Genomic DNA, 17,354 nt, shown 5'->3' on the forward strand with positions numbered 1-17,354 from the left:
ATTCCTGCATATTTTACTATAAAAAGGTGAAGGACCCCTGATGGTTAAGTTCAGTTGCGAATGGCTCTGGGGTTGCGGCGCTCATCTCGCTTTACTGGCCGAGGGGCCAATTGTTTCTGCATTTTACATCCTTCAGATATTTACTATACCGTTGAATTTATCTAAATACTACCAGTGTTTTCAATTGTACACAATTATTTTCTAAATATTCAGCAAAAAAATTCCACTCCATTTTGAATAAAGATTCTTCTTGCTTTCTTATTCTGTAAGTTAAACCTGCTGCTTCCGCAAATTCTATCATCTTAAGTCGCCAGTCTTCCTTACTAGGGATCTTACTCACTTTCCATCTTTGGGCTAGCAAAATTCAAGCTGCCGTGGTTGTGTACGTAAATATTTTTTTCTGACAACCAGGAACTTCAGACTGAAGTATTCCTAACAAAAAGGCCTCGGGTTTTTGGAGAATGTTGTTTTAAACATTTTTTAAAACTCATTGTAGATTATTTCCCAATAGCCTTTAACCATTTTACATGTCCACCACATGTGAAAAAATGTTCCTTCTGTTTCTTGCATTTCCAACACAGATCTGATCCAACTTTGTACATCTTAACCAACCTGCTTGGGGTTAAATACCATCTGTGCATCATTTTCATATAATTCTCTTTCAAAGTATAACATGCAGTAAATTCCAAATCATTCTTCCAGAGTTTAGGTCTATGTTATGCCCTGTATCCAGCCTTACAAGCTTCCAATGGGCCTTACAGTGCGTGACTGTCCAAATGTTGCCTGTGGAGTTCTGAAGAGCTGTGAGTTTTTGTTGCTGTGGTAAAGCAGAGCAATATATTATTTTTTTAAATTAAAAAAACCCCACTTAACTTTTACAAATATCCTCCACTGCTGTGCATCATCATCATCACCACCACCACCATCATCATCATCAACATCATGTAGCGCTCTTTAGTGCTCCACAAGGAACTTTTGGACAGCCTCATTTCTTGCAAAATGGAAGACTGGTCCTAGGCAAGCACAGAGATATTGGAAAGTATAGAGCGAAAAAGGTACAGCAGCAGACAAAAGCAACAAAGCAACATAAGGCTTTGTGGGGGCCCTGATCTGACTCGTGGGGGTGGGTTATTGGCATTGCACTTGGGGATGGAAGAGAAAGTACCCCAAATTGCTGTGCTTCACGTCATCATTCAGTCTTCACAAAGAACCCATCATAGTGCAACTAGATATAAGGCACATTCCAATGATAGACAACAGCATTCTCCCATTTCCTCCAGGATTCCTCTCAGTTAAGAACTGTCAACAAGGCATCCCATGTTGTTCAGTGTTATTCGCCAGCACACAAAAAACACTCACTTCAAACGGGGATAGATGGAAAACCCAGCCCTGTGTTCTGATTGATTAGTTGACATCTGTTATCCAGAACGTGGTCTTGGGTTGTGTATGTGTGTGTGTGTTTGGTGAGAAAAACATTCTCCTTGCAAAAGACTTGCCAATTATATTGGAGGTTATATTGGTGTGCTGAGTAGCATGATTCATTTCCATCACAGAGTTTGAACAAAGCATCTCTTTCCCTGGCCAACTAATATCTGACTCATTTACCACCAAGAGAAGAAAGAGAGAATGGTTTGGCTGAGCACCTCTCTCTCTCTCTCTCTCTCTCTCTCTCTCTCTCGTTCTTCCTTTTTGTTAAAGTGACATCATCGAGTAAACAGTTATTTCATTTTGATTTGTTCTGACATGCCAAATGGAGCAGGCTTCAGGGGGAAGCTGTGATTTTCTGGGTGTTTTAACATTTTGTTTGGTAAAGCAGAGCTTTCTACGTTCGTGAGAGCTCTCTACGTTCGGAACTTAATTGAAATTGTCAAGAGAGGGGGGAGGGAATAGGGAAGAGAGATGGGGCTGGTTCAAGATGAAAGAAAAGGGTGGAAAATGAGGCTACGATTGATTTAAATGAAAAGATTGATCCATAAACAGCAGCCATGGCCCTGTAATGCCCTGCACATCGTATGTGCTGATAAGTACCCATTCCTTTTTGGAAATGAGATTACACCAGTCTGATTAGAGCCTTGCGTTGGACCAAGAGCTATATCCAAATAATCACTGACTTTGGAAACGGTATGGGAGCTTGCCTTTGCATGCTTTCTGATTTAGGCCATTCTGGGGGCAGATGAAGTGGTACAACATAAAAATCCTACCCAAATATATAAATATATCTCAGGGATGAAGAACCTGGGCCCTCCAGATGTTGCTAGACTACATCTCCCATCAGTCCCAGCCAACATGGCCAGTGGCCAAGGCTGGTGTGAGCTACAGTCCAGGAACAACTAGAGGGACCCAAGTTTCTCATCCCTGATATATAAATAAAACTGCTTTACGGGCTTTACTGTCTCCAATATATTTTGTTGCCTGTGGCAAAAGACAGGATGATTCCCTTTCCCATTCCATGTGCAGAAGAGACGTGGGCATGCAGATGAATCTTACTTCAACACTAGTGACAGAACATTGTAGGGACGGCCACATCTCCATTTTGTTGTTGCTCACAATACCAAGGGAGCACATGAACGCAGTCTACCAACAGTCCTGATAGTGAAAGGAAATCTCCATGTACACATGCAGTATATCATTGTCTACCCTATGCTGGAAGGACAGATCCTGAAGCTGAGGCTCCAGTACTTTGGCCACCTCTTGAGAAGAGAAGACTCCCTGGAAAAGACCCTGGTGTTGGGAAAGATTGAGGGCACAAGGAGAAGAGGATGACAGAGGATGAGATGGTTGGACAGTGTTCTTGAAGCTACCAACATGAGTCTGACCAAACTGTGGGAGGCAGTGGAAGACAGGAGTGCCTGGTGTGCTCTGGTCCATGGGGTCACAAAGAGTTGGACGTGACTGAACTACTAAACAACAATAACAACAACAACAACAACAACAACCCTATGCTAGGGGCAACAGGAAGGGGTGGCCATCAGCTGAATTTACATAGTCACCCAGTTGACAACTATTGGAAACAAAATGGTGGATTAGATCACTCCAGCAAGGCAATCCTTTTCTTTCTACGTTAAGGGAAGCTGCTCTTACTTCCATTTTACAGATGCAGAACCAGTTTTGAGATGTTGCAATTTGTTCAAGTGAATCTTAGCTGGAATTTGAATGGACATTTCCAAGATCCAAGTCCAACAATTTATCTACAGAACCCAGGATACCAAGAAAAATACAAGGATAGGCTTAGCTTTATAATGAGAAAGTGTTATGCTGCAAATGAGCTATGCATTTTCCCCAAAACAAGTGCCAAAAAATGAACAACATTTAGTGCTGTGCTGTATTATGCTTAACAGCTGTTATAGAAATTTCACCGTTGTGTTTATATTTCACATGCCTGCAAAGTCAGGCACTATAGGTTTTGATCACATCACTTGGTTTTCAAGGGAAGTTAGGTACCATCGGGCGTTGCTAGCTTCTGCTCTCATTGAGAATAGATCTAGATATATCAATGCTGTGGTGGAGACAGAATGGTAGCACTGATATTGTCTGCCACAGCACCAGAGTAATTTGATGGACTGTCCTTGCTCCAACAATTGAATGAGATAATAATGAGACTTTGAAGTTTGTTTGTAACAGTTTAGCGTAGAGGAAGAGGTTCTGACTCTTTGAAGTTTCAATAGGAACTTCTTCCCTTTTTTGCATTATTTGTTTGCAAAAGGTAAAAGGTAAAGGACCCCTGGACAGTTAAGTCCAGTCAAAGGTGACTATGGGGTTGGGGCACTTATCTCGCTTCAGGCTGAGGGAGCCGGCATTTGTCCATAGACAGCTTTCCGGGTCATGTGGCCAGCATGACTAAACCACTTCTGGCACAACAGAGCACCGTGACGGAAACCTGAGCGCACAGAAACGCCATTTACCTTCCTGCCGCAGCAGTACCTATTTATCTACTTGCACTGGTAGAAGCTGGGACAGAGCAATGGGAGCTCACTCTGTCATGGGGATTTGAACCACCAACCTTCTGATCAGCAAGCCCATTTGCATTTCTGAGTAAAAGCTAGAGGTTGCATTTCAGCTGGTTGAATATTTCCTTTTAAAACACAGTGTGTTTTATTTGAACCTATGCAATCAGAAGGATGCAGCACTGTGCTCATCGGACCTGACACTCAGGTAGCTATGCATAATACTGCTATCATGATGGACCTAATAAATTGTATATTATGCAAAGCATTGGAGGTGGGCTGTTTGTATAGATAGATGATAAATAGACATCTGTAACTAAAATAATGGATCAACACATCTACCTACTTACCCAGTCAAGGCCACCTTACTGCTGGCTTTGAGACTGTTTTTCGTAAACCTGTTTTTAGGGATGTAAGGAGGCAAGGATTTCCATTCCAACGGATATTATTATTACTACTCTTTTATTAATTGATTATTATTACTGTATTATTAATTGATTACCTGCCTTTCAACAGCAGGTTCCAGGATGGATTAGAACAATTTAAAATTCAGAATTAAGTACAATTAAAGCAGGTTACAGTCACAGGAAAACGGTGGGCCCTGAAAACACACATCTCAGGTGGCAAGGGAAATTTGAGGGAACCCCACAGAAAATGCCCTCTCCCAGGCCACACAACCCAATTTCTAAGGGAAGTGGAATTATCAAGAAGGGGCCCCCTGCTGTTCTGTGAGGGTCATTCTGTGAGCGTCTGTAGGGAAGGAAGTGGTCTCTCAGATATTTGGGGCTTAAGTCATTTTAGGGTTTTAAACACTAACATGAGCACCTTGAATTGAGCCCAGGAACAAACTGGCAGCCAATTAGTCACAATCAGCCCTGTTTCTATTCCACTGCAGTTCAGTTTCCTCTAAATAATATGTTATTGACCTTGCTGTCCACTGTTTAATGTAAGTTACGTATGTTAGGTAGCTATTTGCACTCCTTAACGTATCTTACATTCATGTAAAGGAAACATCAAACCAATGTAAAAAAAAAAAGGCATTCTGTATCACTTGCAGACATAAAAACAAGGCTCCCTTGTGTGAGTCCCTCGATATTATTCCTAGCAAGGTGGGGCTATCTGCCATTAGTCAAACTGGTGTGAGGACTGTGACACACCATGCACAACATGAAAGAATCACCATTGCATCAGGCACATGCTCGTCCATGAGAAAACAGTACCCTAGTTTCCTTCTTGCAGCAATTCAAGGAACACTAAGCAAACTACAATGGTAAATATTTTGGATGTTAATAAATTCCCCCATTGTATTTGCAATTTCCCTGGTGAAAATAATCTGGAAATGGGCATCCAGCAGTAACAAAGTCTCTCTCTCTCTCTCTCTCTCTCTCTCTCTCTCTCTCTCTCTCTCTCTCTCTCGTGTGTGTGTGTGTGTGTGTGTGTGTGCTTGTTCTGAAGCATTGCTGTAGGATTAGATTCCCATATTATCTGATTTCTCATTCTGTCGGCGACGTAGTTTTTAAAAATAATCTCTCCTTCTTTACTCTCCAGAGCAATCAGGAGGGGGCAGGGGGAGAAATACTTTGTCTTCTCTGTTTTTACATTCCCAACAGCCAATTTAGTTCAGCCTGTTGGCTGTCTCCCAGGTGATTCCTAATAAAGACGATGTGCATAATCAGATTATTTATTATTATTAGATACCTGCTTTATGGCAGCAGTCTGCTAATCAAATTCAGAATTGGAGCTCGGAAGTTTTAGGCAGGCAAGCAGCCAACAGGGTCTTGAAAGAGAAGCAGCGCGACCAAGATGACTTGGAAACTCCGCTACATTCCTTACGTGTTACCTGGTTTTGAAGAGGGTATTATCTGTCGTTGAATTGGATAAATTAGAGGGAAAGAAGGAGAGATGATGGGCTTGCACCTTTCCCTCCATTTAAATTTTCTGATTTTGCTGACACAAAGCATGTGCATTTCTGAACCTAAAGTTATAAAATATTCTGACAATTTTAATATAAACAGGAACCTTTTGCAGTGATTGCTTGGAACAAAAATGTTTTTCCACTTGACATTTGTTTATACTTCCTAGGAAAGAAATTTTTATTTATGGATAGCTGAAGAATACAAATAAACATGGGGGAGAGCTGAAAAATCAGCTTTGATTATGCATGAAAATCTACAATGTCATTGTGTACTCTGGTTCCATATTCTGATTGCCTGTTTATTTTTCTAGAGCTGCCGGCGAGCCTATGGAAGAAGAGCCAGCCTTGTGAAATGCCAAGTTCTCTCTGATATTTCCTGTGTGTGACATCATTGTGTATTTCCCCCTCCTCTTACCCCAAAAAAGCACCCTTAGACATGTCTTGTCTGCTGCTTGGGTGGCAGAGATCAGATGGAGCATAAACACTGGGCACAGAATTCTGAACAGCAGCTTCACTTGTTCGTTGGATGGACTTAAAAGGCTCTTCCGAGACTCCTTCGATGTAACCGCTGCCATTCTAAAGTTACAGGGAACCAGAGCTTGCAAAGCGAGCCTGAGCCTACAGCCTGCTTTCGTGTGCTGTGTGATCCACTTGCCGACCTAAATGGTAGAATAGAAACATTAAAGCAATTCTACATTCTCAGCTATGGTTGCCGAGGGAAATTGAAAGCAGCCTGAGAAACATCAAGGGGAGGAACAAAATAGTGTCACAAATCCCACCGCTTCTGACATTTTGAACATGTCTTACTGGATCGGGTTTTGTTTTTCTTCGCATTGTCAAAAGAGTCGATAGGATTGGTTTAATGCTCCCGGTGCAATGAAACAGTGGGCCGTTCCTCTGTAGTGCCATTTTTGAAATGCTGAGTCAGGAGGACTCAGCCGAAAGAGAGCTCTGCTCCACTGCTTTTCAGCTGTCCCCTAATGAAATGTGCAACATTGCTCTTTTAAGTTAGCCCCATTCCTCTCTTTTTGGGGGGGTTATTTTGCTTTCTGTTCTCTCACTTTTCATGTGGCATTTTATAAACCCGTGCAACAAAACGCTCTCTGCAAGGAGACAGAGAGAGAGAGCGGTGGTTTGACTCCGGGAGAATGCTGCTCAGTTTGGAGCTGATATCAGCTAATCAGCTATATGACTGCAAGATATTCCAGTTAGCTCACACACAAAAATCCCCTGCCTTTACCTTGCTTTAAGCTGTTGCTCGGCTCCAGCTTCAAGGCAAGCAAGCAGAAGGGACCTTCCTGTTATTTCCCTCAAGGTTGGGGTGCTTCCGCAGAATCCTTCTTTTTAAATCTGACCAGAGTATCAGATGTTCTTTTCTTTTTGAGGCTTTTCAAGGGTTGGATCCTAGTACTAAAAAAAAAACAAAAACAACAACAACCCAAGAGGTGTCTTCTGTTATTTATTTTTCTCCTTCCAGTATAGTGAGTAACTGTGGATGCATGACGAACTGTGCCTTTTGCTGATAATGAAAGTTTAAAACTCTCACACATGTTGCCTTATTGTCACAGAAAGGGAAATAGCACTTATTCAGAATCGGAGAATTTTTAAGGGATGCAAATAGCGATAGAGGAGTTACAGTAGCTGTTTGTACCCTCTCCCCCCGACACACACACACACACACACACACACACACACACACACACATCCCTAAAGAACACAGTGCATTATTCTCTACCTTCCATCATTCCATTTTGCAGTCTCCGATAGCCTCCCTTTGTTTGAACGGCAAGTGATGCTCTTCTTTTTTATATTTTCCAAGCTCAAAGGATACATTAAAGCCATAAATGAACACTGTCATGCTTTTTATTCAGAAATCTGAAAGGGACCTTAATTAGAACAAGATTTTAGGGAAAGCTGTGGTATGAAAGATATGGAACAAATGTGGTTTGAGTTACAGCAGACTCAAACCTGTAAATCAAAGATGAAAGATTTCACTCAAATGGAATTATATAATTCTCTTTTGTTATATAGGCAGCCTGCATTCTCTCCCCACCTTCACCCCCACAATGTGTTTAGGTTTGTTTACAATTAACATTTTAATTTGAAAGACTGTTTCCTTCTTATATGGAAACTGTTTGATATAACTTGGAAATTTGAGGCGGTGCTTGAAATAGGAAGTTGGAGGAGAATTCAGCCCGGCTGAACATGCCTTTATGAAAGTGTTATGATAAGATGGGCATTTACAACTAATTATTTGAAAAATCAAACCCTCCTCAAAGCTTTATCATCCAACTCCAGTTTTCCTGACTATTGCAAGTAATCTGAAGAACTTTAAACTATCTGGAAATGGATACTGACTCTAGTGCTTTGATTCCAATAGGATTACATTTGTAAGGCAATATGTTCTAACTGCTTCTCTGAATGATCGTACTTGACAAATTACTCCAATTGTCTAATAGTCGTCCTATAAACAATGCTTCATGAAAAATCAACCACCATGCCTAATGGTGTTTATTATTTGACTTTCATGGTTTAAACTTGTGGCATCATATTTTACACGGAAGTGCTGCAAACCTCCACTTAATAGTTATTCAAATCCATTCTTTTCCTTTTGAAGCCTCATCTGAAATTAATGGGATAAAATAGGAACAATTAAGATTTGCCCATTTAGCTTTAATTTTATAGTGTGGAAATGTGCCTGTTTTAGCTGCAGAGCACTCGGCTTATTACAGATACTTTGCGAAACTGTGCCAAAACAAAGCAGGAGTAAGTTCTGTTGAACGCAGGAGGAATTCCTTCTGAGTAAACATGCGTTTATTATATGACTGTAAGCCAGACTCCTCTTTCGATTTCACACATGGCTGTGTGTAACGCATCCTCATTTTGCCATGCTAAAGCTAAGTTGAACAGCAACGTCAAAGCTACAGTCTAGGAACACTAGCTGCTGCAACACTGCTTCAGCTAAACAAGTTAAGAGCACAGGAAAGTGCCTTGTACTCTCTGTGTTAGCTCACCTAGCTCAGTATTGTGTAAAATGTCCTGGCAGGGGCTCACTAGGTCTTTAGGCAAAGGTCTTCCCCAGCCCTACCAGGTGATGCTGTACCTGGGAGCTCCTGCAGGCAAAGCCGAGACTGAGCTACTGCCCTTCGGCTTGATATGGATCAGGGATTCATGGTCATCAATCTGGGTTACTGGGAGCTCCATGTGATATCAGGATGTGCTTGCGATAAGGAAACCGTTTAAATACAGCAAGCAAAAGAAAACACCAGGCAACGAATCCCCTCTTATTATTTTTGAAGCCCCAAACGTTGCACATACAGAAATGCTTTGGGCTGCCTCCAAGTTGTATTCTGAACCTTTCAGAGGAGAAAAGTTCATGCATATAGTTCAGGTGCCTGTCGATATGCTTGTGTGATTTTGAAACCTTATGGAGGCATTGGAGAATTCAAAGTAATGGTTTGACTTCCATGCATAGGATCAGGCTATGTCCCTTTAAAACCATGTTGGTCACAAGTAAGTCAGTTGCAAGGACATAGCAAACTGGATCAGTTCTAGGTGGGAGAGAGAGGGATATCGTTGTTGTCCCTTGAATAAATTACTGTATGTGGTTCTAAGTTAGTCAGCTATAACAGAGAAGCACTTTCAGACAATGAAGAAAAGCAGTACATAAGAATGCAAAATATTGCACCATTAATTGCAAGAAGAATAAATGCCCATAATAAGTACAGAAGTTTTCACTTACACCATACACTTATGTGGGGGTTGTGTGTGTGTGTGTAAAACTCTCTTAAAGTACCGTACTGATGCAACATTAAGGCTGCAAAATCCTATCCATGCTTACTAGGGAGTAAGTCCCCACAGAGGCAAGTCCCTACTGAAGTCAGTGGGGCTTGCTTCCGAATATACGTGCATTTGATTTGGCAGCATATTCTCCTAGGAAAGCACACAGATAATGCTTTTAATTTTTCAAGGTCTTCCCAATGGTATTTATTACATTCCAGGCTGGCGTGCGCATCTGCAGTAAGCGAGTGACACGCAGCCAGATCCAAATGTAGCTGACGCCAGCTAGAGCTTGGAGACAGACAACAGTTTTTTAAAAAAGGGCAGTTGAAAGGAACTGTAGTGTGTCCACAGGTTTTTTTCATTGTGCAGTTCCTTCTGATCAAACAGCCTTTGCAGGTGTTTTCTTTTTGGGGGGAGGACCCCGAAAAGGGGGAACAAAAAGGATGAGTGCACAGACCATGAACAGTGATCCCTATTCAAACCACTTCCGACACACCTATTGCAGACTTTCAAGACAGGATCAAAACAGACGAGAATGATCTGGGTTCCCATAGTTTTCAACTTAGAAGTAGTTACAGAGCTTCTCCTAGAAATGGAGTTGGGACCACAGGGCTGGGTGTACTGCATTATATTTCCCCACATGTGAGTCCCAATTGGAGAGGGTGGGGCACAGTTTTTAAGGCAGCTTGAAAGGGGCCTAGTTTAGATTGGCGCAAGGTCAGGGAAAGAGTTAAGACCCCGCTCCCTCAGATCCCCTCTGGCAATCCAATTTGGGGTGGTCCCACAGCTGTGCTTTGTTCATATTAAAACACCAGGAGATCCAATCACTGATCCCCCACATCTCATCTGGTCTGGTCCTCAAGTGTCTCGTGATATTGACTGCGCTGCAGTGGATAAGATTCATATGAGTGAGTTAAACTTAAATGTTTGAATTCTGGAAGAGTTGAGTTTAAGATGCAAAGCAGAAGTGACAATTTAGATACTTAGCAGCCCTTTCTATCCCCGGAATCTTTCCATAGACTTTGATGAACTTTTTAAATCACTATTTAAAAAAAGAATAATCCATCTCTCTCATTATTTTTTCTGTTGCAAAGCTATTTTAAAATATGATGCCATTATTATTATTTTTAAAATCATCTGTTTACTATAAGATCACTTGATATGGAAAAGTAAAGTCAATATTGACTCCCTAGTTCACCCCCGCCTCCCACAACTTCCACTATAAGGTAAACCTAGGTTGGGAGGGAGTATATTTTGCCTACTATTCAAGGGCCAAAGCAGACGAGACTTTAAAAATAACAGCCATGGAGGCTCCCAATCAGGGACAGGAACACAACACATAGGTTTCTTCCTGCACAACAGACCCAATTAAAATCTCCCCCTTCCCTAATGGTTATTTTCCTTCAGATTGAGGTTGCCATTGACACCGGTGAAAGTTCCCTCCACACTAGGGATGGAAGGATCTGTCAGTGCTCTCCCACTGCTGTTCTATTCTGGAATTCCAGCTCCACAAAGCACCTTGGGTCACCCAAGGAACAAAATCCTTAGGTGTCCCAAGTTGGTCTGTGGGGGTGAGGAAAGGGCCTGATACTGGGACCACTTCATTGTCATTGTTGGTTCTCTCTGTTTCTCATTTTTCATGTCTTATATTCAGTTCTCCACATTTTGCCACAACTTGTATTTTTTAAAAAAACAGCAAAACAAAACAAAAACACACAAATCCTCATGAAAATTCATCGGCGTTTTAGTGTGAATGTCTCTTAACAAACACATTTTTATATGCTGTATTGACTATTGCACACCCTTTTGCAAACAACCTCTCTGATGTGTGTTTTTGAATTCATTTTTATGCACACCTCCCCTAAAATAATCCATTTTTGTAAGCAATGTTTGGTTGGAGAATTGCATTGCAAAATTCAGATAAGTGTGAACTTGGAAGAATAGTGGTCTTGTGGTTCTCATACTGCTTTGGAAGTCAGCTGAAATGCACACGGAATCAATTTTCTCCTCTATCCCTACTCCCCACCCACACACTGCAGTCCCAGTCTTGGTCAGGCCCTACCACAGATATCATTTTGTGAGTTAAAAAAAGCCATGCAAAACTCATATGTGCATTTAACACCTCATCAGATAAGGCACAAAGGCTTCACTGCCACTGGGAATGTTTTAACTGAGCAAAGCTCATCTAGGATACTATAAAAGGCACTAAAAGCAATCATCTTGGTATGACAAGGAGGAACCTGTGGAGCATTATTCTCATTATTATTCCTGATACGTTTTTGTATCTGAGAGCATCCAGTGAATAACTGAAAGTCATATTGTGCTCCAAATCTTTGTCTGTTGTAAATATGTAGGCTTTGGGATTGCTTGATGTAGTCTTCAATCAGGCTGAATGGGGGTGTGTGAGTTCCTTTGGTCTTGTGTTTTGTATAATTATTTGGCTATACTCTCATTCTTGTGCGCATTAAAAAAAACACCCCTGTTTGAAATAAGAACATTTGATGTTTGTCTCTCCTTTTTTAATATATAAGTATATTAAGAATCCACTTGAAAGGGGGGGGGACCTGGATGAAATAGAAGTTTCGGAAGTAGCAACTGATCTTGCCACCCTCGTTGAATTGTTGGGATTTAGCTCTTAAAACATAATGTCTCTGAGCACCATCAAGCTGGAGTGCATAAAAAAAAAAGAACCGCGAGCATTAATCTGAAACTAATGATACTTGTCAGCCTAAAAAACCACAGAAAGAAAAAGAAAACTATGCAGATCTAAAGACGGCAACTTTGAGCTACGATTCTATGCTTAGTTCGGTTTCTTTTGCTGCTGTGTCAGGGCCCAACCGGACTTTCTCTCCATTTGAAAAATGGTGTCTCGTCAAGAACCAGTGGTGGTGGCAGCAGGAAAAAAATTCGGGGAGAAGGAGAAGGGGCAAAGGATATTTCTAGGTGGGTGAGTTGTGTCTCACATGTTAATCACAAGAGTCCAACAAGGTAAGGGCCAGGCGAAGCAAGTTTTTGGTTGGAAGGGAACTTCCCTCCTTCACACACACACCCCTGGCACTGCCCATGCTAAGAACATCTTGCTTGCACACAGTGTTTGATTTCTACACTTTGAGGTGTGTAACTGCAAAACTTTGACCTCTTCATCTGGCAGAACTTCCCTCTCATGCGAGATGTTGGTGACTTGTGGCTCTTTTGGTGGAAAAACGCTCCATACATACTTAGATACATTCTTCAAAATCCCATTCAAGGGCTGACATCTGGAACACCAGATCTTTAAAAGAAAACCCACACACATTAATGAATGGATTATCTGAATTGTTTGATTTCATATGTTTTGTTGATTTGTTCCTGCATTTGTGCACAGTCAAAACGATCTCCTCTGGGTTTTTCCTGGAGGTTGTTCTGAAAACGAGATAGGTCTAATAAACAAGGACATGGCAGGATATGATTCATTAAAAAGAAACTCACATTTTGTTCTCTACAAGCATTCTTCTATGAGAAGCCATATAAAAGTTGCTAGCTAGTTATCCCCAGTAAATAGGGAACTGCATCATCAGCTATTACATCCTGTTGCATGGAATGTAGGAAGAAAAAGCTAGAAGTCTAGTAATGTGGGCAGCATATCTAACTATGGCTATAGCTATAGCTATAGCTATATACACATAGTACATATATACCCTGAGCATGCTCCTATTTTCCTAAACAAACATTTGGGATGGGATGGCTGAAACAGCCCTTTAAAAAAATAAGGAAACATGAGACTGTAGCATGTTATTCAAACATCGCCACCATTTGCAGTGGAATTGTGAAGTAACAGACCATAATTTTAAATGGAATATGGCAATATGAAAACTCTAGGCATGAACAGCATGAATCAACACTAGGGATTGTATATTCACTGCTGCAGCAATGGAATATTGGGTTACAGACGCTTCAGACTCTGCTAACCCAGAAATAGTAAATACCAGAAATAGGGTTAAGAACTTTGCTTCAGGATAAGAACAGAAATCATGTGCCGGCGGCAGCAGGAGACCCCATTAGCTAAAGTGGTACCTCGGGTTAAGAACAGTTTCAGGTTAAGAACGGACCTCCGGAACGAATTAAGTACTTAACCCGAGGTACCACTGTACTAAGCTGCTTTTGTTGTTACAAAGGGCAGCAACAGGAAGCAGAACTGGCCTACACTTCCTGCTTTCTCTTTGTATTATGTGTCAACCACACATCACCACCATTATAAAATCTGTGGCTTGCGCCCCCCATAATAAGGAGTTTGTATATCAATAGTTAAACTATGACAAACCGTTATATGGGAGGGATTATGTCCCTTTGCATCAGATCCATGTGGGGCTGGGCAGGGCTTCAGATACTACCATTCTGCTTTCTAGCTCAGAGGCAGCCAACATGGAGCCTTCCAGATGTTTGGGAGTGCAACTTCTATCCATCCTCATCCAACATGGTCAATGACCAAGGATGATGGGAGTTGTACTCCAAAGCATCTGTAGACACTACACTATCTACTCCTCTTCTAGCAGGTGCATGCCTCAGGATATCGCCTTGGCATTCATCAGAAGGCACTGACTTGGGCAAACCTGATTTGTGGAATGCTGGGAAATATTGATGTTGAGATTGGAGTAACCAAGCTCTTCCTAAGGAAGCTCTGCAGTATAAAAGACAAACCAGGCCTCTTACTAAATCTCCTGTTGTATAGAGATGGGTGGGATCTAGAGCAGGTGTGGAGGACCTTTGGCCTTCCAGATGTTGCTGAACTAGAACTCCCATCATCCCTGGCCATTGATGGGACTTGCTGATGAGAGTTGTAGTTCAGCAACATCTGGAGGGCCAAAGGTTTGCTGCACAAAGGAAGTGTGCTGTCTCTGACCAAATCGTGGCCATTGAAGGAGAAAGACCTCTGTGACTGCTAATTAACTCAGCCCAGTATTATATTTCTGTGCCCATGACATTCACTTGAGTCTATATATGGCAACAGTCAGTGCTTTTTTCTTTAAAAAATGTTTAAGGGTACTCTCATTTTCCTACTCATATTGAAATACTGCCCCTCAATGAGACCAAACTTAGATTCACAAAATGTTTAGTGGTATGTGTCCCCCCACTTCCCCCCAGAAAAAAACCACTGCAAACAGTTGATATATGTTTCTTGCATTGTAAATGACCTAGAGATGATGAGTATAAGGCAAGTAATAAGCTAACTAATTAATAATATATTTAAAATAGAATAATTATTATTTATCACATTTTCACTGAGTGTATGCAAATGCACATTTGTGGTATGAAAGGGAGATTGAGCTGAAATGGGGTCTGGAATATTTCCCTCTCCCCAAACACAAATCTTACCTTTCCATATTTTTGTGTGTGTATGTTCCCTGTCCCACTCATCAGCTGTTATGAACCTGTCATTTTAAAATATTGACTTTGTTTGGTTGACTGTATAATAGCAGCCAACCAGAGCTCATCTGCAATGAAACTATAGCATCATGTAGCCAATCAGATCTGGCTGTGCAAATTCAGAGAGCAATGCTTTCTGCCCTCAACAACCCTTTGAGACAGGTTAGTCTAAATGATGAGGAGGACACATGGACATCCAGTGGTTTTCACATGCTTGAAAGACTACTCAGCACCTTGTCAAAATATGCATTGATGCCATGTTAAATGGGATAGAAAGGAAGGCACACCAATTCCGGACCCCAAAGATGTCAGCTTGATCTTTAAAACAACATTATGGTGTGATTTCATTTGGCCCTGTTATCACTGATAAGAAAAAGGGATAAGGGAGGGAGAGAGAGAGAGAGAGAGAGAGAGAAAGAAAGAAAGAAAGAAAGAAAGAAAGAAAGAAAGAAAGAAAGAAAGAAAGAAAGAAAGAAAGAAACCATTAGCTGCATTTCATATGATAAGAGGCTGTTCATCACATGCCACGCTAATATTTCAGTTCCTTTATATAAAAAAGAAGTTGCCTAAAATAGAGCCATATGAGAAAAGACGTTCCATATGTCCCAAGAGGTCACACGAAAATCTTATGAAGTCAACGGAAGACATCATTTAACAATCAAATTCTCTTTAACTTCAAACTGAGGTTAAGAGTGAGAACCAGCTTGGCTGATTGAAATTTGTTTTCCCCTTACCCTGCCGTTGCTTATTCCCATCTGATTTTATTTAGTTTCCACTACAAATATTGGCTCCCTTTGAACTATTGTTTCCCACCCCGCCCTCTCCCAAATGTATGGAAAGCCATAGGAAGACATGCGTGGAAAAAAACGCAGGCACAGAACACGGCGCCTTCATTTCATCCTCCGTAGCCCAAGCTACAAAGTGGTTATTTAAGAGGTCAGAATTCAGTGTTACAAAAGGCCTCAGATTGTGATGCAAAAATCAGAAGTGGGTGAGAAATCTTCAACGGGAAGCTAGAGTTTACCAGGAAAGGGGTGGGTGGGGAGTGCAGAGGCTTCCTTCTGCGAAATTACATCAAGTGATTTTTTTTAGCAAGTAGTTACACAAAGAGAATTGAAACCAGGGCTACGTGGCAAAAACTGGGAAGGCAATGAGGGGAAGCTCTGCTTATTGTTAGGGGGTAGTGGACTGGTATTATTTATTTATTTTTGCTCCTGTGGGGGCGGGGAGTGATAAGGATGATTTGCCCCCAACTTTCTTTGTCTTCAATAGAAACATATGGGATTTGGTGTTGGTGTGATATTACTATCTTGGGAATCATAGCAATGGAATGGGCAAATTTCTGGGCTGCAGCTCAGTATGCACTCAAAACATATGTGATTGGGAATGAAACACTGGAGCAGTTACTCAAAGGTGGAAGACTGTGGCATCCTCTATCTACTCTCTCCATGCCATTTATTATTTTGTTAACTTCTATCATGTCACCTTTTACCATGGTACCTCAGGTTAAGTACTTAATTCATTCCGGAGGTCCATTCTTAACATGAAACTGTTCTTAACCTGAAGCACCACTTTAACTAATGGGGCCTCCTGCTGCTGCCACACCCAGTGGCGTAGTGTGGGTTGTCAGCACCCAGGGCAAGGCAAGTAATTTGCGCCCCCTAACCCGTGGATTTGCGCACCCTAACCCTAACCCCCAGATGTTGCACCCGGTGCGGCCGGCCCCCCCTGCACCCCCCACGCTACGCCACTGGCCACGCCGCTGGAGCATGATTTCTGTTCCCATCCTGAAGCAAAGTTCTTAACCTGAAGCACTATTTCTGGGTTAGTGGAGTCTGTAACCTGAAGCATATGTAGCCTGAAGCGTATGTAACCCGCAGTAGCACTGTACTCACCTTTTCTCTAAACTTTGTTGTTGTGGTGTTTAGTCGTTTAGCCGTGTCTGACTCTTCGTGACCCCATGGACCAGAGCACGCCAGGCACTCCTGTCTTCCACTGCCTTTCTCTAAACTAGGAATTCCCAAAAGCCGCAACCTTTCCTCACAGAAGAGTCTCTCCAGCCCTTTGATCATTTCGGTTATTTGGTAAAAGAGAAAGTTAAACGAGAGATTAAATCCAAGATGGACCATAGATCCTGATCCCATATGGGCTCAACCTTGGCAGAAGTCCAGTTGCTGCTGAGTAGACCAGTGACAATATGAGGAATGCACTCTCCAAGGATGGACAACTTAATAGGAATGCACTGGAGACAGAAGCATTGCAGCCCACATTGCAGAAATACAGTAAGTGATGGAGATTACCTCTGGGTG

General features: G+C 41.7%; 1 protein-coding gene across 7 annotated transcripts in view; it reads left to right on the forward strand.

Moving 5' to 3' along the window:
• Positions 1–12,135, forward strand: part of HDAC9 (histone deacetylase 9) — a 422,950-nt gene extending 410,815 nt beyond the window's left edge. For 4 of the 7 annotated variants that reach the window (XM_028750039.2, XM_077936991.1, XM_028750044.2 and 1 more), the window contains one exon: positions 6,171–12,134. In XM_028750039.2, the coding sequence (XP_028605872.2) occupies positions 6,171–6,210 (40 nt within the window). In that variant the 3' untranslated portion in view covers positions 6,211–12,134. Of the gene's footprint in view, positions 1–6,170 lie in introns of all 7 variants that reach the window. The other 3 variants (XM_077936990.1, XM_077936988.1, XM_077936989.1) reach the window with 1 other exon arrangement.
• The last annotated feature ends 5,219 nt before the right edge of the window (positions 12,136–17,354 follow it).

Source organism: Podarcis muralis, chromosome 12, assembly GCF_964188315.1.
Source record: "Podarcis muralis chromosome 12, rPodMur119.hap1.1, whole genome shotgun sequence".
Lineage (NCBI taxonomy): Eukaryota > Metazoa > Chordata > Lepidosauria > Squamata > Lacertidae > Podarcis > Podarcis muralis.